This window comes from Dermacentor silvarum, chromosome 1 (assembly GCF_013339745.2).
Source record: "Dermacentor silvarum isolate Dsil-2018 chromosome 1, BIME_Dsil_1.4, whole genome shotgun sequence".
Lineage (NCBI taxonomy): Eukaryota > Metazoa > Arthropoda > Arachnida > Ixodida > Ixodidae > Dermacentor > Dermacentor silvarum.
In genome coordinates, this window is record NC_051154.1 from 74,105,452 (window position 1) to 74,128,174 (window position 22,723).

The window sequence follows — 22,723 nt, forward strand, 5'->3', positions numbered from 1 at the left end:
ACTGTTCTGTGGTATGCAGTCGATTTGTGCTGTGATCATCACCGCGCGACGACAGCATTGCTCAACGAATATCCCAGCTGTGCGGCGAGGGGGAACTGCACATTGCCGCCGTCAGTGAACCTGTTCAACGCCGCTGACCTGTTGCGCCTGTTGCTTTTCTGAACTCAATACTGCCGGGTCACCGGTTTGTTTAAATGCTTCATTTAAACGTTAGACGACAAACCAGACAAGTCACCAAATGGACCGTGACTCGAGACTACAGACGGCTGTGGCCGCATTGTGCTATTGTTAGTGCGATGATTTGAATGCGGTGCCAAATGAACTTTACTGCCATGGGATGTTGTTCATAAATCTCCAGCTCCCGTGCACCTTTCCACATTTTATCAACTTGTCTCTGTAGACATGTCCGTGATAAACGGGCTTCACTTGCACATGGCTTGTCTGCCACGTCTCGCAGCTGATTGAGAGCATTTGCGATAGTTCGAAGCTTATCTTAGCTCTTCTATTGGTGCGTTCACCGAACCGAGCTAGACCGGCCGCAGGAGATCGGTGCACTGACCACAGTACGCACACTACAATGTGGCTATTACGTTCTTGTGTTGCAGTACTGCTACTAGCGCAGTCATCGACGTGCATGCTCAATTTTACTAGTCCAGAGACGAGGCTAACGCTTTATGAACCTATTAATCTCACGTTTCTCTTTACTCAGAAATTAAGTAACGCAGCCGTTGTACTTCACTCTAGTGATCCATCGGTGGTCCAGCTGAGTGAAGACGGAATCGCATTATCTCTGGAAAGAGTCGCGCCGAGTGACAACTTTTCAACGCTTTTAACACCACTGAAGATTGGTTATGCCAACCTATTATGGCAAGTTGAAGACGGCATCACGAATGAGACCTTTAAAGGCATTCACAAAATGCGTGTCGTGCGGGAATTGACCGCATTTTCTATGGGGTTTGGAGCTGTAATTGGAGTTTTGGTGGCCTTGAACAACGTCAATGTTGGATGCCAGCTGGATATGCATGTGGTGCTCTCACAAATCAAGAGGCCGGTTGCTCCAGCCATTGGCATGTTTTGCCAATTCATCTTTATGCCACTGGTGAGTTATCATAGTAGGACAAAATCAGTAGACTCGCACTCCCTAGCGAAAATCCCAATAGAAAACTAGTACCTTATAAGGTTATCAACAACTAATAAGTTCTCATAGGGAGAACCAGTAGCATATATTTACAAATAAAATATTGAGATTTCTAACTGGACCCATTGGCTGACAAATTTGTCCAATTTTATTTTGAGAAGGTTATACTCATGCACAAACAAAGCAATGCACTTCAGTGAGTTGCCCACCATTTCACAATCTGCAATCCCTCTCACATGCTATAAATATGCAAGCAAAATTTGGGTCACCATAAAATGTATGCTAGTTGTGCCAGTACGTGATTCAAAGCAAATAGGTGAAGTTTTATGGCACATTGTTATCTTAATAAAAAAATCTAAATGCCGCTCTCCACTGATAATACCTATAACTACAAAGGTCTTGTATTTGAAGACTCAAAGTATAATTATGCTATTATTATTATTATTACTTTATTTTTTGTTGTTGTTGTCATCTTTATTGTCTTCGTTGTTAACTATTTTGTTGTTTCACAGCATTACTCATCTAGTGACTTCCTATTGCGACCAATTGACAATTCAAGCAGCATCAAAACCATTTGCATTTAAAACAAATATGCATAGCCTTAGTTTTCTAGTACAACTTACAAGGCCATAAAGCTTATTAATCAACGGTGGGCCTAATACATATATATTTCTATTAGTCTATCAGAAAGCACTGTCACACTGTATAGGCACTAACACAAATTACCTGCAGACTAATATGTACCCAATGCAAATTCCTATTGGAGAGATGGGAACAATTGTACTGACATAAACTTCTATCAGACTAATAAATATCTCGTACATCAAATGCGAGAATTCATGCCCCTGCCCACATTCACTCTTGCACTCACTGGCACACGTCAGTCATGTCCATTCATGCTTGCCCCTTTTGCAGACAGGTATGCTTCCACCTGAAAAATGGATGTGAAGAAGTTTAAATGGTTGTAGCAACTTACGTAATGCATAATTTAGTTATATTGCACCTTGCTGAGAACAAATAAATATGGATAAAGGCCCCTTTGCATACAAAAAATATTTTAAGCTTCATAGGTTTATTGCATTTGTGTAATCTGTAGACTGGCACGGTTAGCGATTATTTCTGGGGTAGGTGGAAGTTTTACATGTGTATGGGGAGTGGGTGGAAAAGGCAAGAGAAAACTGCCTCTTGCCACATATTGCAAAAATGTATTGCAAAGGTTGCATAAACATGATTTGCCTACCTCACCCGTGCCTGCCCCGTGCCACTATAGAGCAATCAAATCAAATAGCCATGCTAAAATATCTGAGAATGGGCATTACTTACTTTGAGTCTAACTAACAAGTAAGCTTTAAATAAATACCAGAATTAAAGGTAGGTATGGTGTAATTGTCGTAGTGGATATCCGTTGAGTTTATGCTTGGGGCAGTATCCTGGATCAACCACTTTTGGGTATATTACTTTCAGTGAATGATGATTGGCTAAGCTGGTAGCCAGAATCTCCATCGCTCCAATGAGGCGTTGCACCAGATGTTACATCACAAAAATGTGACAGTACCTCCACTGTTATGGAGAATACGGCTCCTGTAAGCAATCAGACCAATAAGGTATCCAAATTCCAAGCTATATATGTAAGGGCAGTGCCTTTGCCTTACATAAACAATGACGTGGCAGCTTGGTCGAGTGGTTTTGTATGGGATGACTTGGTCTTCCCAAAGAGAATTAACACAGCAAGCTGGGCGAGTTAGTGACTGAACATGTTCTTGGGGGGTCGGTAGCGCGATCCAGATGAAGGACAAAGGAAGCAGGTGATACGAGTGCAAACTGACAGCTGGTTTATTTTTTCAAACAAGTGATTAAATATACACAGAATGGGATCATGTGACACGTACAAGTGGTGAAAGGGTGTCAGCCTATCTTGCCATTTAAAAACTTGGTTTCTTTATCATGCAGAGAGATTGAAATCTGGTTGATGCATGCGCTTGAGTTAACATGCATAAAGTTGGTATAAAGCATGAAGTATAAGTAAACTATCTCTCTGCATGATAAAGAAACCAAGTTTTTTAATAGCAAGCTAGGCTGACACCCTTTCACCACTTGCACGTGTCACATGATCCCATTCTGTATATATTTAATCACTTGTTTGAAAAAATAAACCAGTTGTCAGTCTGCACTCGTATCATCTACTTCCTTCATCCGGATAGTGCTGCCCACCCCTAAGAACATCTCCTCGAAGAGGTGGTGGAAAAATCAGGAGGAAGGTGTTCTACCTCTTCCTGAAGGTTCTTCGTGACGTTGATGTGTTGACTGAGCGGTGACATTTAGCATTACTTGCTAAATTCTGTCACTCTGTGTAGTAGAACTGCTCAGTGTGTGTGGTGTGAACTTGGTGCAGTGGAGGCATCCTACCTGTGCTTTGTCTGGGCCATTTCACTTCTCCTGGCCTTATTGGTCTCTCTTGGAAGCATTAGTGATGTGCAACCTACTCATGCTACATTTAACATTTTGGCATGTCTGGCTCTGCTCATGTTAAAAGAAGACACTTGAGTGAAGCAACCGCCACCACGCCTTTGCCTTTCTAAATGCACCTGTAGCTAAACATCCTCATCCTGATGACATTGGCAACTATAGTTCAAAAATATGGCTAGTGTGAAAACGCACAGATGTGCATCGAATGTAAAGATTAAACATGACATATGGGACAGCAGCTCAGTGACATCTGCTGTCAGGCTAGTTTGTACATGATTAGAAAGGGTGTTGTGGTGCAAATTAAAACGAGAACTAGGAAGAGACACGAACAAGTGCACACTCGCAACTGGTTCCCCGACGCTTTACTAGATATAAACCCGGACATTCACATAGCGACACAAGGAATTATGTAACAACAGGTTACCATCAAATTATCAGAGCTGGTCCCTGAGAAAATGAAACTCATTCGTGTAAAATGACAGCAAAGGCATGCTGATGCACCTCTCACCATCTTTTCTGATAAAGAAAGCTTCCACCAGTTCAAAGGACAGCCTGTGAAGTGCCTTTGAAGCTGCAGTAGGACAGCAGCCCACTGCTGTCCTGCAATCAGCAGAGAGAAATTTTTCTAAAGAGAGGAATCATTGGTGCTATGGGGAACTAATCACTATTGAATCTAATTATGTAGGTATCTTAAAAACCAAAAGCACTGCAGCCATGAAATTTAGGAAAGTGATGTGCACATGAGCACTTTATCAAGGTGTAAAGAAATAAACCATTTGTATGGGTAACTGCTTGGTGGCTCATCAGCGCACACATGTTTGCACTCACTTCCACTTACACTCACCAGCAGATATTAACACTCACATTCTCATGTTTACTAATGCTTACTGGCCACTTACTCATAGAGTGTCAACTCACAGTCACTGGCGCTCGCATTGAAATCCGCGCTCTTGCCACACACACACAATCAAGAAGAGACCTATGCTTGTTACAGAGCTCACTTGTTGCATTATGCTTCAATATTTTACTGAGAACATATAAATCACTAAATTCTTGCAGATCTTGTTCTTAATTTTTTTTAAATTGTGCATGTCAAAAGCTGCTGTGATGCACATCGTGGAGATTAATTCTACCTGCAAAAGTGCCTGAATGAGCCACTGAGCCATAATGTAATGTTTTTGGCTCATTTTAATTAACTTCATTGGAAGCGCCTGCATGCTGTAGAAGTTTGAAGATATGCATTGTGAAGTACCTTCTATAAAACTAGAGAAGTGGATGTGCTGGAGAAATGTCTGTTGAGAATTGCTAGTTAGGCTGCAGAATTGAAACATAAAACATCACTGTCCTTCTGTACAGCCTATACAGGCTAACACATGCAACAAAATGCTGCACAGACTGGGGGGAAAATAAACTATTTAAGTTGAATTTGTAAATCCCATTTTCTATTATACTTTACTGTGGTTTCAGATTTCCTATGGGAGTTCAACACTGCTTCTTCAGAATCCAGTGACAAGACTTGGGCTTTTTACAATCGGCTCATGTCCTGGTGGAATTTACAGCAACTTCTACACCCTGCTCTTTGAGGGAGACTTGGACCTCAGCGTTACCATGACCTTTATGAGCAGTGTAGGAGCACTCGGTATGTACAAGTGTGTAAAATCATTCATACAGTAGAATGTTGTTGATACATTCCTGTTTTTTATGTTTTCCTAGCTGCTTCTTATGCTCTGAACCACCGATCCCATTTAGTTTCCATAGGGTCATGGGTATTAGTTTCCTGTTTGTTACCTCTCTCTTGCTGATTGTTACATCCAAAAACTGTGACAACACACCACTGGTGTGGCATCATCCATCGGAGGTGCCTACATTGTTCGCCGCATGTTGCCTCTGAAAATGGTCAGTTTGCAGAACCTGCCATGCTGTGCAGAAGGATTGCCATTGTTTTGTTCAGATTATCGCCAATCTCAACACGACTCACACAGTTGAAAGACGAAGATCGACAAAAGCACAAGCAAAAAAAAAAAATTACTCTGGGATTTTATGTGCCAAAACACAATCTGATTATAAGGCACGCTGTAGTGGGGGATCCCAGATTAATTTTGACCACATGGGGTTCGTGCACGTAATGCATGGTACACGGACATTCTTGCATTTCATCCCCATCGAAATGTGGCTGCCACGACCGGGATTAGATCCCGCGACCATGTGCTTAGCAGCGCAATGCCATAGCCACAAAGCCACCATGGTGGTTGACGAAGGCACAGGGGGTTGCCCCACACCAATGTTTGCAGACGCTGTCCTGTGACCTCTGGTACCTTGTGCAGTTACTTCAATATACAAGGCTGTGCAGAAATTGAAAAAGGGCGGCGGGTGCTTGAAAAGAGACTGTTCTTATCGGAAATTCAACCCAAGCACCATATGGAGATTACAAGCTTTATTTATTTAGACTCATGGATAGGATGGGCCTAGCCAGGTGACGTCGAGTTTACTCGCGTCTATTGTGGACCCAATAAAGTTCACTCACTCACTCACTCACTCATGGATATGACTACTGTAAAAAAAAAAATTAACGTTCAATGTAACTGCCAGACAACATTAACGAGCCTTACTGAGCAGGTTTTCAATAGTTTATTGGCTTCCTATTCAACTTCAGGTGTGGTTTTGTTAAGAGTAGGTTTTTGTCTCATCACTACTGCTACCAGAAGCATTATCGGTTGTTACGTTTTCCCATATTACACATTCTTTTTCCGTGTTTCTCTAAAAGACGTATTGGCAGGGTTCTGCTACAGTTGAAAATGATGCAGGTTCCTTTCAAACTAAACACAGCAAAACAAGCGTGCACGCGCGCACACACACACACAGACAGACAGAGCAATGACCAGCCTCTCTTCTCGAAGGCAAACCTAATGAAGAAAAGGTCAACTTGGCCAGAATAATGTAGCAATTCTATTTCATTGCTATTCCATTTTGCTTTTTGTCAGTGGTCCAAGCAGTGCTCTGCCAACGTAATCACAAGAACCAGCTGGCTATGAATGTTGGATGACAAGAAAGGAATAGGATCGAGCAAAAGGAATCTTATGTTATACTGGCCCTAGTCAGCAAGTCAAAGTTGGGAATAGTGAGGTGATCAGGATACTAGCAGATAGTGGCCTGGGGACGAAGTTTTTTTAACAACTTGAAGCATTGGAAAGTTTAAAAATGTATCGCTAGAAGGTCTGTGGAAATCCACTTGGTGAAAAAAAGTTACGCAGTAAAAATGAATTGCACCCAATCCTAGCAAGCTGTGACGTTAAAAAGATTGTTCCGGCTCAAAGACTGAGCCCAAGACAACGATCAGACTAGTGCACTAGCTTTATTGAGTGTAGCACTAGGCCAGCAGATTGCAGTGCAAGGTGAAACTTGTAAAGCGCCACCTACAGGCTTCACCTCGCATAGGACATCTATGTAGGACACCTATGGCCTACAGACCGATGACTTGAAGCACTGGAAAATTTAGTAAAATGCACAAACGAAAGGAAGATAGCGCTTCATGTTGAGCAATTTAACCTTGCACTAAAATAACTGCTAGTTTCCTTAGTAGCTCACTTGATGTTTCCTTATACTATGCCTTAAGAGAAAGCTTTAGCTTCAGGCCTACTCCAGTTTCTATATTCAAATACATGAGAAACTCAGAAATGGTCACTAGACAACTGCTGAACCAAATTGAATTAAATTTGTGTAATTTAGTAGAGAATGCTCAAATTTGAGCAATAATTTAAAAAAAATTATAAGCAAAAAAAGAAAGCATGAAGTTTACAACTCCATATTTCAGCACCAAAAACAGCTATTACAATTCTGTAAACACTATCTGTTTGATAAGCTAAAGTGGACAAATATCATATCCTAACTGGACAGCTTACTTAAAATCATAACATTGTTTACATGACTTTTGCTAAAGTCGTATTTACAATTTATTGGCACATTTGAGAGCATTGTGTAATGTATGTAAATTTTGTCTGCTTTACATGTCCCAATAAGTGCAGTGCACAGAATCGTTAAGGTTTTTTTTATAGCTGTATTAGAGTTAATTCATTTTTTTTTTTTTGAAAGTTTCTGAGTTTGGGCAATTTTGTAAAAAGAAATTTTTTAAATGGTGGCCTAAATAAAAACTCTGCTTCTACCTGTCCCAAGAGTAAATTTTTATTTTAAACGTAACAAATGTAATCAGAACTGGTTGTTAATGTGCTGAGAGCAAAAAAAAATTTTTTTCTTTCTCGTGTATTAAGAGCTCGGAAGGTAAAGCTTCCCTTTAAGGGGCCTCTCACTAGGTCCTGTCAGAAATTTTGGTTATGCACTAAAAGTTGTAAAGCGCCATTTGAGGCCATGGTGCAAGGAGGCAAGCTACCTTCCTCGCACCTAAGCCTTCAACCATTGTGTTGACTAGCAACCACAAGTGATATTCCTCTCCTACCTTCTCCCATATCGCAGCTGAGGGCCCATGTAATGTTTACATAATTCCCCCAGTCTGGCCCCGCCTTTCCTCTCCTCGTCTCTTTTTTTTTTTTTTTTTTTTCTCGTTGCTGTGTGGTGTGCATTTCTCGAGGTGGTTTTTCACACCACAATTTACTGAAACCCCCAGTTGTTTGTGCTGCTACTGGCTATTGGCGTGCTGGAGGCACTACGTTTATGACGTGGAAGCACCCTGCCTGTGACATCATCTCAGATGGTATGGAGAGTGGCCGAGTCCTTTGAGAAAAAGGGCACACAGGCTTTTGTTTTATTTTCAAGCTGTTTGCATGGCATACGTTTGTGTAGCAATTTGCAGACACAATCGTCACCTAGTCATCTATGCATCGTGCTTGTCTGTTAACAGTTCCCAAACCTGGTGAGGGTCCTTTGAGGTAGCCCTATTAAAACTAAAATTAATTTCTAGAGGATTTATTGGTAATTGCATCATACCTTCAGAAATGGCAGCAGAGAAGCCCAAGTCTTGTGCACCAGCAGTGGTAGTGCAAATCCGCCCCCTTATTGTTTCCTCAATACAGCTCCAGTCTAGTAGTGGCCGTGGGCTCACTACAACAGGACTTTCTTTTTCTTTCTTCATTTGCAATGCTCTTGAGGATCTTCCCTTAATTTCATTCCTCTACTCTGAGGTGAAATGAGAGCTTTCATTTCATTCAATTCCCTCCACATTGCAGGCTTCTGTTAGTCCACTTGGTCATTAGTCAAACCTGTCAATGACTGTTTCCGTGTGCAATACTTTCAATAATGAACAGTAGTTATTTATCTTAAGACATTGAGTAAATTCAAAGTATAGATTAAGAATTATACACAAGTGATACTCACCTGCATAAAGACTTTTGTGAGTGCCTTCTTGTGTAGTAAAATATGTTAGCAAGGTCATGCTTGTCACAGAGTCTGTCAGGGGAAAGGGCATAGAAGAGGCAGAAATGCTGCTGGTAATTTTGTCCACAAATATAAATACCCTTTATTTTTTAATGTGGACTTTCGATGTTTGAACCATTGTCATGACAAGACGATGAGCGAAACGAGAACAAGGTGAGAGCAGGAGCCAACGTTTCAACAAGTGGACTTGTCTTCTTCAAGGCGACATATGCTCTCCTCGGCACAGTATATATAGGTAGGGTTCTTCTAAAGGGGAGAGAAGGTAAGGCGGGTGGGTGAGGTAACGAGCAAGAGTGTGTTAGCGGCAAGGGTGTAGAATTAAAAAGAAAGATAATGCGTTCCTGATAGTCGGTGGAGGAATTTGAGGCAGCACCATGTGTTAGCCGGTTGACGTGTCATTGTAGGATAGCACACACAACAAATCTCGCTCTTTCCTCCAATCGCCAAAACTCGCTGCCAAACAGAAAAATTACAGATATCACCTAAAAGCCTGCGCTAGCTGCATAAAACACAGGAAAATCTCAAAAGGCCTTAGAATTAAGGTTAGATGTGCCCTTGGCTTTTACCCTCCAGGCTATTATTGAAGTGGAATGCTGTCCTAGAAAATGCATCGCTGTATTTATTTGATATTCTTGAAGAAAACTGCCAGGAACAACTTGTGATAATTACTAATCAGCTCGACAACATAAATCTACCTGAACCGGAAAAAAGAGAACTTGAACAATTGGTCGAAACTAGGGAGGAAGACCTACTAGATAAATACCAACACAAAGGTATTGGAGCCGCAGATCCACCTAAAAAAACTACTATGACCCCTACAGCACATAGCTCCACCGATGGTGCTACAAGCGAGCATCCAGAGCACTGCAGCAACGTAGTAGACATATCACAGAGTTTAAATCCCAATGAAATTGATCTCCTCAAATGTGGTCTAACGCCCACAAACAAACCAGTAAATGAGTATGAACTCCACAAAGATATAACAGAGTTTTCAAGACGCATGCGCATCAAGGAATTCTTTTTCGATAGGCCCGATGTAGGAAAACATGATAAAGACTCTTTGAGACCACCTAGCACGTGGACACCGGAAGCCGAACAGTGCCCAGACCTTGATCTATACATAAAACTAATCTCAAAGGAAATTTTAGAGTCAACGCGGCATTGCCGCAAGCGCAAAAAATTTGTCCCCCGCTGAACACAAAATTCTTAAAGAACTCGCGGAAAGAAAGGATATTTTAATAAAACCAGCAGACAAAGGCGGCAGTATCGTAATCTGGCCCATGGAAAAGTACAAAAATCATGCCTTCAAACAACTGAACAGCCACGCCCATTACACAAAACTCGACTCTAACCCAACTTCGGTTTACAGCAACCTTGTCCAAAGTACAATAGCACAGCTGCTGTCCGAGGAACTGATCACCCAGTCTGAATATCGCTTCATGATGCCCAGTAACCAAGAAGCCGGCCGCTTTTACCTTCTTTGTAAAATACATAAGGTTCCCGTAGAAGAAATATTTACAGCAGAAATCCCAGACAGGCCTAGGGTGTCGAATAACAACACACCTACTGAGTCACTATCTAAATTTTTAAATCACCATCTGTCAATCATCCCAACCACCCTACCATCTTTTGTTCAAGACACGCCTCACTTCCTTAGAATTATCGACTCGATTAACGCTAACCAAATCCTCTCCGACCACGCTATTCTAGTAACTTTAGATGTTTCTGCTCTTTACACTAACATACCTATGAGGAAAGGAATTGAAGCCATGTCGAAGTCCCTCGCAGTCAATCCTCAAGCGCACGCTCCTGAAGTTTACCTGTCACTTCTCGAGTTAGTTCTCACATTCAACTATTTCGAATTCGATTCTATTCACTAGCTACAAACTTTCGGCACAAGCATGGGAACACCATTCGCTCCCATGTATGCCAGCATTTTCATGGGACAGCTTCAAGTAAACCTGATAAAATCATACCCTTTAAAACCCCACACCTACCTGCGTTACATTGATGACATATTCATAATATGGGAACACGGCACAAACGCACTGAACGACTTAATTAGCCATTTCAACCGCTTTCACCCGAGTATTAAGTTTACTGCTCACCACTCTCCTAGTCAGATCAACTTCCTCGAAACGACGGTTTACATAGAAAATGGAAAACTGAGAACGACACTTTACCGGAAGCCTACGGATAGCGAGCAGTATTTAGACTACACCAGTCATCACCCAAGACACTGCAAGCGAGGAATTTTTGTCGGGCAAGCGAAACGTATAAGAAGAATCTGTAGCCAAGACAACAATTATATCCACCACCTAAATGACCTTAAAGTAACGCTAGCGGAATGAAACCATCCATAAATTCCTCTCGACCAGGCTTATGACGTCGCATCAAGATTAGAGAGGCAGTCGGCATTAGCTAAGAAACAACCTACACCAGAATCTGATAGACCACCAGCCTTTATAACAAAATATCCTAATGCCCTTCCAAACATAAACAACATCCTACGAAAATACCACACAATATCATGAAGTAACCAGCGTCTGAGAAAAGCGTTCCTGGATGTACCTTTTGCCGCAACAAAAACTTTCAAGACATGTTAGTGCATGCAAAAGTCAGCCAACATCATTCCCCCTTAATAAAAGCATGTTCTCGCCCCAGGTGCAAAACCTGCAGGCACCTTCAAAGTGACCTTAAAATTAAAAGCACCGCAAATAGCTATACACACGAAGTGAAAACTATCTTTACTTGCACTAGCTCCAATGTAATTTATATGCCTGAGTGTTCCTTCTGTAAGAAGCAATATATCGGCGAAACGGGACAATCAATGAACATCAGGTTCAACGGACATCGCACGGACACAGCTAAAAATCTTCCCAAAGCCGTTGCCGAGCATTTTAACCAACCACGTCATAACTTTGATAAACTCTACATACTACAATCAAATTTTCGTTCTGCGCAAGACAGAAAATATAGAGAATCGTACCTCATCTATAAGTTCCAAGACATTGCAACCAATAGGCATGAACGTTTCAACGGGAGCTTTACAATCTATTCGCTATGCTAAACTTCAAAGCACAGGCAACAGCACTTCGTTATTTTTCATTGAGTTGCTTAGTGTTTTTTTTTTTTTTTTTTCGTTATTCGATTGTCAATAATATTCCAACCTCCCTTTGCTTTCACTCATTCCTTTCGTTCTTTTATTTATATATTTGCCCCTCCCCACGTTTCTTTTTTCTTTTTTTTTTTCAGGAGCACCATTTTTCTGCCACTATTTTTATTCTCTCTGTCAGACACGATAGTTCACTGACCTCCAGCAGAGCAGATACCGCCCCCCCCCCCCCCCTTCCACGAAAAGGGGAACCTACAATGACACGTCAACCGGCTAACACACAGCGCTGCCTCAAATTCCTCCGACTATCAGGAGCGCATTATCTTTCTTTTCAATTCTACACCCTCGCCGCTAACACTCTCTTGCTCGTTACCTCACCCACCCGCCATACCTTCTCTCCCCTTTAGAAGAACCCTACCTATATATACTGTGCCGAGGAGAGCATATGTCGCCTTGAAGAAGACAAGTCCACTTGTCAAAAACGTTGGCTCCTGCTCTCACCTTGTTCTCGTTTTGCTCATCGTCTTGAATTTTCATCTCCCGCATTCCCCGTGTTTGTCATAGCAAGATGTTTTAGTAAGTGGAAAACCACAATTTGTTTTATCAATATTGAGAGCGGTAGCTCGGTCAGCAGCATGGACTACATGTGAAGTGCCAGCGCAAGTGATCATAGTAAGTGTCAGTGGGGAGTAATAATTTGTGTTGAGCCATACATTTGTTTATGTTGGCAAAGACTCCAGACTGCTTTAATTTGCAGTTTCTCTGCAAGCGAGTATATCCTCCTGAAATTTTTACCATTGTTCTATTGCTTCAAGTCCCCTCTCTTGCTTTAGTCACCATGGGAAAAATGGTTGCTTAGATAGAAGGAAACGTGGTATTAGTAAAATGTGAAGACTACAAAGTGAATGAGGGTGCATACATTATTCAACTGGCTGCAAAATGTCTAGGAACACAATAAATTTTAATCCTGTGCAACCACCTCTTGCAACCTGGAAATGCACATGCCTCAGTGGATGTGATTGTGCCCCTTTGAAAGGGTGGCCATTGGCATTGCTGATGCGTCAACATGAAGCCTATTGCACTTGAGGCCTATATAAATGGAAAAGAACGAGAAAAAAATTAGGGGCAGCTTCACACTAGTGTAGAAATGGTCGATTAATTCTTTTATTCGATTAATGATTAATCATTCATCAATTTAGCCTTTAATTGATTAATTGCTTTCGATGCAGGGTTTTTCATTGAATAATCGAAATTCTTGCAGGGCACATTAAAAAGGTTCAAACACAGTTATCTACTTTTCTAGGACCCTATTTTAATGCTTGAGAGGTGGACCCAAGTTAGATATACATTGTATAAAATTTAATCGCCAATTTGTTTAAGACTAAATAGAGTTAGCATTAGTGGCCTTTGAAAATATAAACATTTTATCTTATAAAATGGCACTAGTGAATCCCTGTACAATACAGCTAAACAAGAAATAAGAAAAATGGCCGAAGTGAAAGGTGAAGTCCAACTAAAATATGCAATGAATTGCAATATGCTCAAGGGAAAAGAATATTACTGGAGTGAGGCGGAATCAACATGTCTGACACTGGATATCAGAGGCCATTCAATTTGTTGTGCCACTAGTGTTCGTTTCCTAGGCGTCATCATAGACAGCAAGCTACTGTGGCAAAGCGTGGTTGAAAGTGTTGTGGCTGCGTCAGTGCGAAGAGTCTCAACGCACTTCATCGCTTGGCAGGTGTACGGTGGGGAAACAATCCAATGTCCGTGCTTACACTGAACGCTGCACTGACAACAAGCCGCATTCTCTATCAGCTGCCCCTCATATGACCATTACCGAGTCAATTCGAGCGCTTCGAGGCAGTATATAGAAAGGGACTTCGCTTGGCGATGGGAGTTCCTCGAGCAGCTTCAAACAAGAAGGTTACTAATGAAGCAGTCTCTCCCACTCCACTTTTTGGTATCTCGGACCTTGTTCACGCAGCTGTTAAAGCTGGACGAGTCCCCCGCAGGCACGGCGCTTCTCCGGCGGCTAAGAACAAGAATTCACTCCGATTTCCATGCGGCGCTGAGCACCTTCCGATATTTAGGATTGGAATGGTCTAAACGGAGTAGTCTCGACCTGCCATGGTCTTTCTCGGACATTACCTGCAGCATCAATGCACCCCGACAACCCGTGAAACACACCATTTCAACTGCTGAAGCTAAGTTCTTTGTACTGGACCACTTGAGCACAGCGTATCAAAGCCACTTACAAGCGTACACAGACGGGTCGGGGTGTGCACAAACAGATCTGCGCAGCGGCATTCTGCATACCCTTCCTTGATGTATCATGGTCTGGCCGCCTGGATCGCGTAGTTCGTCAACAACAGTACAAAGCACCACATTACCATGGCCTTCTGAAAACTACGGGCCTATTCTGCACGAGATATCATGGTGCTGATGGACTCAAAGTCAGCATTATGACTACATCTTGGCCTACCTTGAGAGAAGATTACAAGGCAATGTCTAGCACTGATAAAAGATCTAATGAGCAAGGAAATTAACGTTAAATTTCAATGGATCCCATCCCACGTAGGAATTGAAAGAAACAAAAAAGCTGACGCTCTTGCACGCCTAGCGCTGTCATGTGTCCCAAAAGTGAGAGCGCCAAGCATTTTTTAGAACTCTAAGGATGCAATCCGTAATCACATTAGAGTTATCCACAAGACTCCACACCAAAGCTGTGTGATCCATAGACTTACAAGCGATGCTGTTGTACCACATCCGAACCGGCTCCGCGTACACCCCGACTTGGTCATTCAAGACTGGACGTTGCGCTTCCCTGCTCTGTGCCTTCTGTGGTGATATCGGCGACATTGAACATTTCATTTGGCTATGCCCACAGTTCGACACAGAAAGAAACGCGATGGTCGACAGCCTGCAAAAGAGTGGTCTTTCGCACAGGATCTTGAAGACGTCGTTTTTCCTGGAGGGTCCGCGGCAATCGGGAAGCGAGTGCAACGAGTGCTGATTGCCTTCCTGCAAGACACGGGGCTCATTGACACCTGGTGACACAACCCCGATCTCAACTCATAGGAGGCTCGGGTGGAACAGTTGCCGGCTATGTGTGCCAGGCTAATCCCGCCTGCTGCAACACCGCCACCCCCAAAACCATGGTTTAGAATTTTAAGCCACGTCCTCTTTTCTACGGAGCGAAGGAATGTCAATTGGCTGGGATGTTCGAGTAAAACCAACACATTCTTTGAATGGCCACACACCCAGCATGTGAGAATGCTCAGAAGCTACTGATTTGCTGGAATCGACATGAACTTCATCGTTATGTCAAATACGTGCTCCAAACCGGCGCGCATGGTGTGCCACGTCTTTAGTGGACTGGGAGTGACACGACGATCAACGACTGGGTTGCTATAATATGCCTTGAATTGCGAGGGCATTTCAAGCCTCCGGCTTCAGGTGGCATGGTCGCGGGTGTGGTGTGGGTGAAGAGAGGGGAAGCATTCGGCTCGGCATCACTCGGGACTCGGGAAAACAGTCGACAGTCACACTACCACAGCCGCGCAGTCACTGCTCGTGCTCCGCCATTCTAATACAATTTCAAATTTTTCGCGCAACTCGTGTCAAACTTTAGAAAATGATTAATCGAACATGTCTAATTGATTAAGTTGATTAAAGGTGGACATCAATGAAGATTGATCATTTTGCGGGAGACTTTTAATCAATCGTTCATCAATATTACCAACCCTACACTAGTGGTGCGAAGACTGGGCAAACAGCGAAGCTGGCGACTCCACCTAGCTTTATCTTGGTTCGGCCAAGTTTTTGCGAGGTTATGCTTCGAGACTCGGCCACATTTCGCGCAAGATCACCCAGGAATCATCAACAGCCCATGGAGCAACGAACACTCGGTCATTAAAAGTATCTGGACGCTCAAACGCTTTTGCTCGATTTCGCGGGCTCGTAACTCCGGATCTTCTTCGAATCACCGACGTTTCGCCGCCGCTTCGGCGGCGCGATAGTCAGGATCTGACCGAAGTCGTCTCACTCGCTCTCGAGTATCGGCGCGGCGGCTTTCGCGCCGCGCTTCCTCTTCTTTGGCCGCCCCATCTTCGCGGCGATGTGCGTGGCGCAGAGACGGCGGGGCTTTGGTGTCGCCGCGGCGGCGACGCGGAGTGGGTCAGCGCAGTGACGTCACGGCGTAGCTCCATGTCTGCGCAGCCGTGGCCGCCACTCCGCGGTGACGTCATGGCTCGGCAAAGCTAAGGCGAAGCGATGCGGCGCGCGCGATGACGTCACGGCTCACGCAATTGTGGCGAGACTCGGCGCAGCTGGGGTAAAGCGTTGCTAGGCGACGCATGGTGACGTCATCGCCAGGCGGGGGCTTTGCGGCGTACACTCGACAGACCATCCTCGAGCTTTAACAGCTTCGCTAGTTGACAGGGGTATGTGCCATTGCGCTTGGACCCTTTCTGCACTACCTCCAGGATCGGCCCACAGTTTTTGTTCGCACTACGCGGCCTAACCAAGAACTTAAATAGCTCTGCTGTTAAAAGAAAAATACTCTTTCTCTGTTGGTTGTGTTGCCGGTATGCCCATACCAAATTTTCGTAGCACCAGTGTTCCACAATCTTCAGTCGCCACCTGCGGTTAGCACGCACTCCTTACGTCTCGTATAGATGTGCTCACCTTCCTGGATTGCCTATTCCATTACCTGTGCTACTGTAGTACTAGACGGCAAGTGCTAATCATTTGGCCACATTATAGGGCTGCCCCATATGAGCAAAAGCTAGGCAAGCCGCACATTAGTCCATGCATACAAACAACTTGAAAGTTCAACAAGTTGCTTGCATGTGCAGATAGGTTTTGTGCCTTCCCTCTTTTTCTGCCACTGTGCCACCATGGAGTTTTTTTTTTTTTTTTTTTTGCATCCAGTGTTTTGCACACCTGCCTTTGTTCCATACTCACCTGTGTGTTGTTTGGTCCTGCAGCCCTGATGCCACTGTGGATGCACACACTGGGCCGCCAGATAGCTGGCACTGCCACCCCAGCAGTGCCATTCAGCAACCTGTTCGTGTCCTTGGTGGCGCTAACTCTGCCACTGGGGCTGGGCCTCCTCATCCAATACAAACGGCCAAAATGGGCTCAAGTGGCAGAGAAAATTGTGAAGCCATTCTCTGTGGCCATATTACTTGTTGCACTAGTCATAGGAACGTACAGCTACTGGTACATAGTCACGCTGATCACTCTCATGGAGGTAGTTGCTGCATCTGTGGTGGTAGTCACAGGGTTTTTGTTTGGTGCAACAATGGCTTGGCTCTTTAGACTAACAAGTAAACAGATTATAGCTGTTTCCTTGGAAACTGCCATTCAGAATGGCCCACTAGCCATTGTTGTCCTTACTTTTTCACTGCCAGAACCAAGCGGCGACCTTGCCGTGGTGCCAGTGGTAGTGCTGGTTACATTAGCAAGTGCCATACTGTTAACCGTTTTTGCAATATTGACACTGCGCCGCAAGTGTTCTTCCTATGCATATACCTGCCAGGATGACGTAAAGTCAGAAATGCCTGTCAACTGAGGCTTAATCATGCAGGAATGTAGTGCCAAGCTGTGCTGTACACATACAGTCATGTTCAATGCAAGCTGCAACACGGTGTTTGTCGTCAAAGGAGCCCAAGACGGTAGCGCTGACATACAAAGAGTTGCAGAACACCATTCCAATTGCTGGTATTTATTAAGTAAATATTATGTCGGCACCACCGTGCAGTATTGAGGCCCCTTTGACCACGGGCACCACATTGGACTTATACTAAACATGACTGTACCAATGCTCAATTTCTGGTTGCTCACTTATCTATGGAATTACCTGCACCCCACATGCCAAGCATGCAGAGCATCATAGGGACACTTTGGGGCAAAGCATATGCTCCAGGTGCCAAAACACTTTTTACCATATCGTAATGAGATGTTTTTTAAATACTGTACGATACAGTTTGTTCCCATAGTCTCAACATTTTTCTCTTTGAATGCCATATGGAGAATGAAGAAAAGAAGCCAAAGCACTATGTATGATGTTGCTTTATTTGTACCATGTGCATGTACCTGCATAGATGTAAAACAAATGCATTCATTGTACATGCAGTTGTAAGGAACAAACTATAATAAAAATACATTTCTTCGGCTGAATCTTTAAGAGCAGCACACACAACATACAATGCAACATATGCCCATAGTCAAAGTAAAAGTACGTCGTTTATACATCTTGTATAGTAGGCTTCACTCATGTATACACTGTGTACAGTACACCATCTCAACCACCATCTACAATGTAAGCCCTTCAAAACAAGGCCTCACTATGACAAAAAAAAAAAAAAAAAAAACATGCCCGAACCTCTCCGCTTTGCAATGTTTACAGCACACAGCTCACTTTCAGTTCGCCAGAATCCACAACAGACATAGGTGGGCGAGACCACAGCAAAACAAGCAATTTCAACACAGTCCACATCCCTGCCTTCTCTTTTCAGCAAGCAATGACAGCAGACTGGACAGTTAAAACAACAACCATTCTTAGTGGGAGCAAGTTTTTATATGCACAACACTGTTTTTGCATAACGTGACCATGAGCCCTGGTGCATGCAACAAGCCTACACACACAAACTCAGGGTGGGTGTGTCTTCAAAAATGCTCCAGCCTGCAAGGAACACAGCTGCACCCTTGTGAACTTAACGCACAGGCAACTATTTCAAAAGCATCAACAAGCAATGCATTGGTCCTCCTCAGCAGTTTCCATACTGAAGCAAGGCTCCATATCTAACCTTTCAAAGCTGGCTGGAGCAGCCCCAGTGGCAAGCACTGTCGCTGAAGCCCTTTCGTTGTACTATTTGGAACCAAACAGACTTTATACTCTACAGCTTCAACGCAAGTCGTTGCAAGTCGGATGTAGCCTGGTCACACGCACAAAAGTAGATGCACACGTGCAGCTTTTACGTTTTTGCTTTTTTAGCGTGCACTCCAAAAGAATCCAGGATGCTCTGATCAATGCATACTTGAGAATCGGGCAGAAGTCCACAAAATATCTGTATGCAGGTCCAACACTCAGGTCAGAGCCTTTTGAGCTTAGAAGACTGAAGCTTTGTACTACCACCAGGCACGAGTGTGCAAGCTTCAATGTACGTGTGGGTACACCAACAAGCATCTGTAACGTGATAACATGCAATTCTAGCAGCAGCTTTTGTCGTTTTTAAGCCTAGCTGACTTTTTTTTCTTTTTTTTCTTTTTTGCTCATGTCCCTTTTGCTTTTGCATCTGTGACCCCTTCCCATGACCAACACAGTCTTTGCACACCAACGCTACAGCTGGAGTGCTGCCACGAAAAAGCTCTCCTGTGTGGGTCCCTCCATGTTGCTGGAGTTTTTTTCCACCTCTGCTTAGCAGTTCACCTGATGCTGGTTTATGGGGTTTTCAACAATGTGTACTTCCTGCTTGGTGTTGGCCTCCTCTTCGAGCGAAGTCTGACGCACTGAGCTCAACTTTTGACCAGCAAGACTAGGGACTACAAAGAGGAGGGTGGGGGGGAAAAAGAAAGAAAGGGAGAGGGAGAGGGGAAAAAGAAATAGAATCAAAAACAATTTAGATCTACAAAATCAACTCAAAACATAAGAGGAAACAAACAAAGAACTGTCATCACACACACAGTCATACACACACGCCACACATACACTAGTCTGGGAGAGCACACTGCCAGAGGCGCCTAAGGTGCTGAGACTACAAAACAAGAGCAAGACAAACGGGACAAAACAGGAGGTATAGGAATGAAACAAAGGTGAGATTTCAGTCACACAAGTTTTCATACAGGAAAAGAAAAAAAAAAGAAAGCAAAGGCTGCAACACAATGCATAGAAGAGGGGTTCAATGAAACTATGATGCCCCCACTCCTCTCCTTGCTAACAGCCAAATAGTTGGCTTATCCGACTAAAAATGCAGAGTGGACATGATAAATGAAAGAAGATGCATGTACATGGTACAAATACTTTGGAGCACGAGAGACATTGCGTTACAACTATCTTCTACTTATACATGTGTGCACACGAAGGCTATGCTACTCGACCTTTAGGGCATTTTATTTTTTACTCTAAGAACACAAAGCTACCAGATTGCAAAATTTTGTCTGCTAAGCTGCCAACAGCTCAATTTTTTTTTCCAGGGGTAAATGGAAGACCACCTTGGTGTGCTTTCGACAAAAATACCACTGAAAATTCAGACAGCTAACATGATGAAGACCACCCCATACTGCTTAAAAATATGCTTAGGACCCCCCCCCCCCAAGAACAAATTCCTTGCATCACGATTACACCACCCTAAGCTAAATGCTGTGCAGCCAGCTGCAATGTGTTGAACTGGTCATATCAGGGTCACCAGTGCTGTTGCAGTCACTAGCAGGGCTGCACTATCCTTGAAAGTGCTAGTTCCTTGCTCCTACTTTTGGTTGGCATCTTAAGTTATGAAGCTGTCATAAACCAGCCATACCATGTATTATTACTGTGATCACACACAAATGCATTCTTTCAAGATCCACTTCTGGCACAAGAACCAAGACAGGGTGCGCAAAAAATGTGCCACAAGACCTTGCATAAGTGTGCCATGGTGCGAAGTACAGAAATGTGCTTCCCTACCTACAAACATTTTATTTAAGTGCCTGTCAGAGTATGAACAAACTTTCTGCCAAGCTCCGTCCTCTTAAAGCTGGTAGTTTATACTGTGCCAATGCATGAATTCTGTAGACACAGCCTAAATAAGAGCCTCCACTTGGAACATTTGGGGGCCATGAAATTGCATCATAAGATACAGAGGTCAGATATAAGACAAATTATTCTAGTTAAAGCATTATGTCTATTGATAAGCATACATAAGATGCCATAACTCATTCATCAAGCAGTACCATGGCACTGAATGAAAAGGCTAGAAAACCCAAAAGCTGAGGCCAAAGCTATGGGCACTCCTGGAAAGTATTACGATGAACATTGAACAGCGCAAACAAAGCACCAGATGAGCAGACGATGCACACAGGCACTGGCATTCAAGCTCAAAGTCAGCAACCATGTGTGTTGCCTTATCTTTTTGTGCTGTTCAATGCCCACCAGCAACCTATAACAAAGCCTGGAAAGCATACAGCTGTAGATCTGGCTGCCTCCATAATCTACATTTAATAATTTATTATGCTATTACCAATCCTTGTGTAACAAATTTATGGTGGCATCTTAATTATGCATATATATATTAGCATGGAAGAACAGAATATGGAAAAGATACAAAACTGCCTGAAGTATGTAACACAAAAGAACAAAAATCAAGACTACTCAAAAGTAATAAAATTTTCAAGTGTACCAAAAGCCTTTCACTCTAGCATTGGCTATTGTGTATGAAATGATCCTAAATGATATCAGCCTTCTCAATGCAAAACACAAATTTTTCACTTAGTAGAGACAGCAAGTGATTCATGTAGATTAAGATGCGCATGTCAACAAGCTGGTGGAGATTCGAAGAAATGAAATGAGGTTCACCATTATTTCTGAAGACAGATGCTTCACAGAGGCACACTTGTCGATATTGTTAATGCATGTATGCACACTGAAATACAACAGGGTCATTACCTGATCTTTAGTCCCTAATAAAATGAAATTTATGACCTGCACCAGAACCATTGGAGCCCTGACTGACTAATGAAAGCATCACAAGCCAACCAATGAGCACATCAAAACTTAGCAACAACAACAACAACAAAAAAAAAAAAAGGGAGCAGTTAATGCTTTCAAGAAGCACTTTAAAACTAACATAACCCAGCTGCATGAAAGTAAGCATCACAACATAGACAAGATAAAGCTTACATGCACAAGCAAAGTATCATTCACAATAAAGTACCAAGCACAGAGGAAAGAAGCAAAAGAAGATAAGACAATACAAGTACATATAGAACCAACCTGCCAGTTAATGCCAGTACCACTGAGCCAAATTAAAAAAAAAGCAGTACAATGGAAAGGCACAGCACATTTTTTTTATGGACGTCAATTATTACATTCAAGCCTTGGCCACAACCAACCCCAAGATTAACCTTTCCCTACTGTACTCCCCCACCATTGGCACACCCACACAAAAGGCAGCAGGCAAGTCAACCATGTTACCAATCATACACACCATAAACAAGTTAGCCAGACATCCGTCGAGTCTCATTATGAAAGCCTTACAAACACTTCCCAAGTTCCCCCTGTGCATAACCCAGCTATAGCACCACAATATTTTAGGATGGTAAACGCTGCTTGCTATAAATTAGCAGTAGAAAAAAAATTCCATAATGAAATTAGAGAATCCAGTAGGGTATGAAATGCCCACCTCTGATTTTTTTTAAACAGTTGGTGCAAATACTACCACCTGCAGTAGCAAGCCTGCCATACTGCAGCTACAGCTACAAAGATGCTTACAGAGGTGAGGAGCACAAGACAGCAGACTAGAAAAAAAAAAAAAAGCCTAGAAAACCTGTGCTTTAAATATTGCTTGCACAGGGCCACTCAGAATTGTGACAAAGAAGTACGAGCAGCCTGGTATGCAAGGCTGCTAGGTGCCAGT

The 22,723-nt window shown here is 43.1% G+C and overlaps 2 protein-coding genes across 4 annotated transcripts in view; one reads left to right on the forward strand and one right to left on the reverse strand.

The window, feature by feature from the left end:
• Window positions 1-25: 25 nt before the first annotated feature.
• Window positions 26-18,285, forward strand: LOC119466223 (ileal sodium/bile acid cotransporter-like). Its single transcript, XM_037726709.2, has 3 exons — window positions 26-1,099; window positions 5,072-5,243; window positions 17,096-18,285. Exons 1-3 carry the CDS (start codon window positions 578-580, stop codon window positions 17,680-17,682), a joined length of 1,281 nt encoding a protein of 426 aa, XP_037582637.1. The 5' UTR covers window positions 26-577; the 3' UTR covers window positions 17,683-18,285.
• Window positions 18,165-22,723, reverse strand: part of LOC119466198 (protein NDRG3) — a 67,860-nt gene continuing 63,301 nt past the window's right edge. For all 3 annotated transcript variants that reach the window (XM_049669789.1, XM_037726693.2, XM_037726690.2), the window contains exon 14: window positions 18,165-19,655. In XM_049669789.1, coding sequence (XP_049525746.1) covers window positions 19,531-19,655 — 125 coding nt within the window. In that variant the 3' untranslated portion in view covers window positions 18,165-19,530. The remainder of the gene's footprint in view (window positions 19,656-22,723) is intronic.

What these genes read in the sequence shown, in the direction of transcription:
- LOC119466223 (XM_037726709.2), top strand. Translation starts at nt 578, where the DNA reads ATGTGGCTATTACGTTCTTGTGTTGCAGTACTGCTACTAGCGCAGTCA. An exon ending in AATTCATCTTTATGCCACTG is followed by an intron (nt 1,100 to 5,071) that starts GTGAGTTATCAT and finishes CTGTGGTTTCAG; the next exon opens with ATTTCCTATGGGAGTTCAAC. An exon ending in GAGCAGTGTAGGAGCACTCG is followed by an intron (nt 5,244 to 17,095) that starts GTATGTACAAGT and finishes TTGGTCCTGCAG; the next exon opens with CCCTGATGCCACTGTGGATG.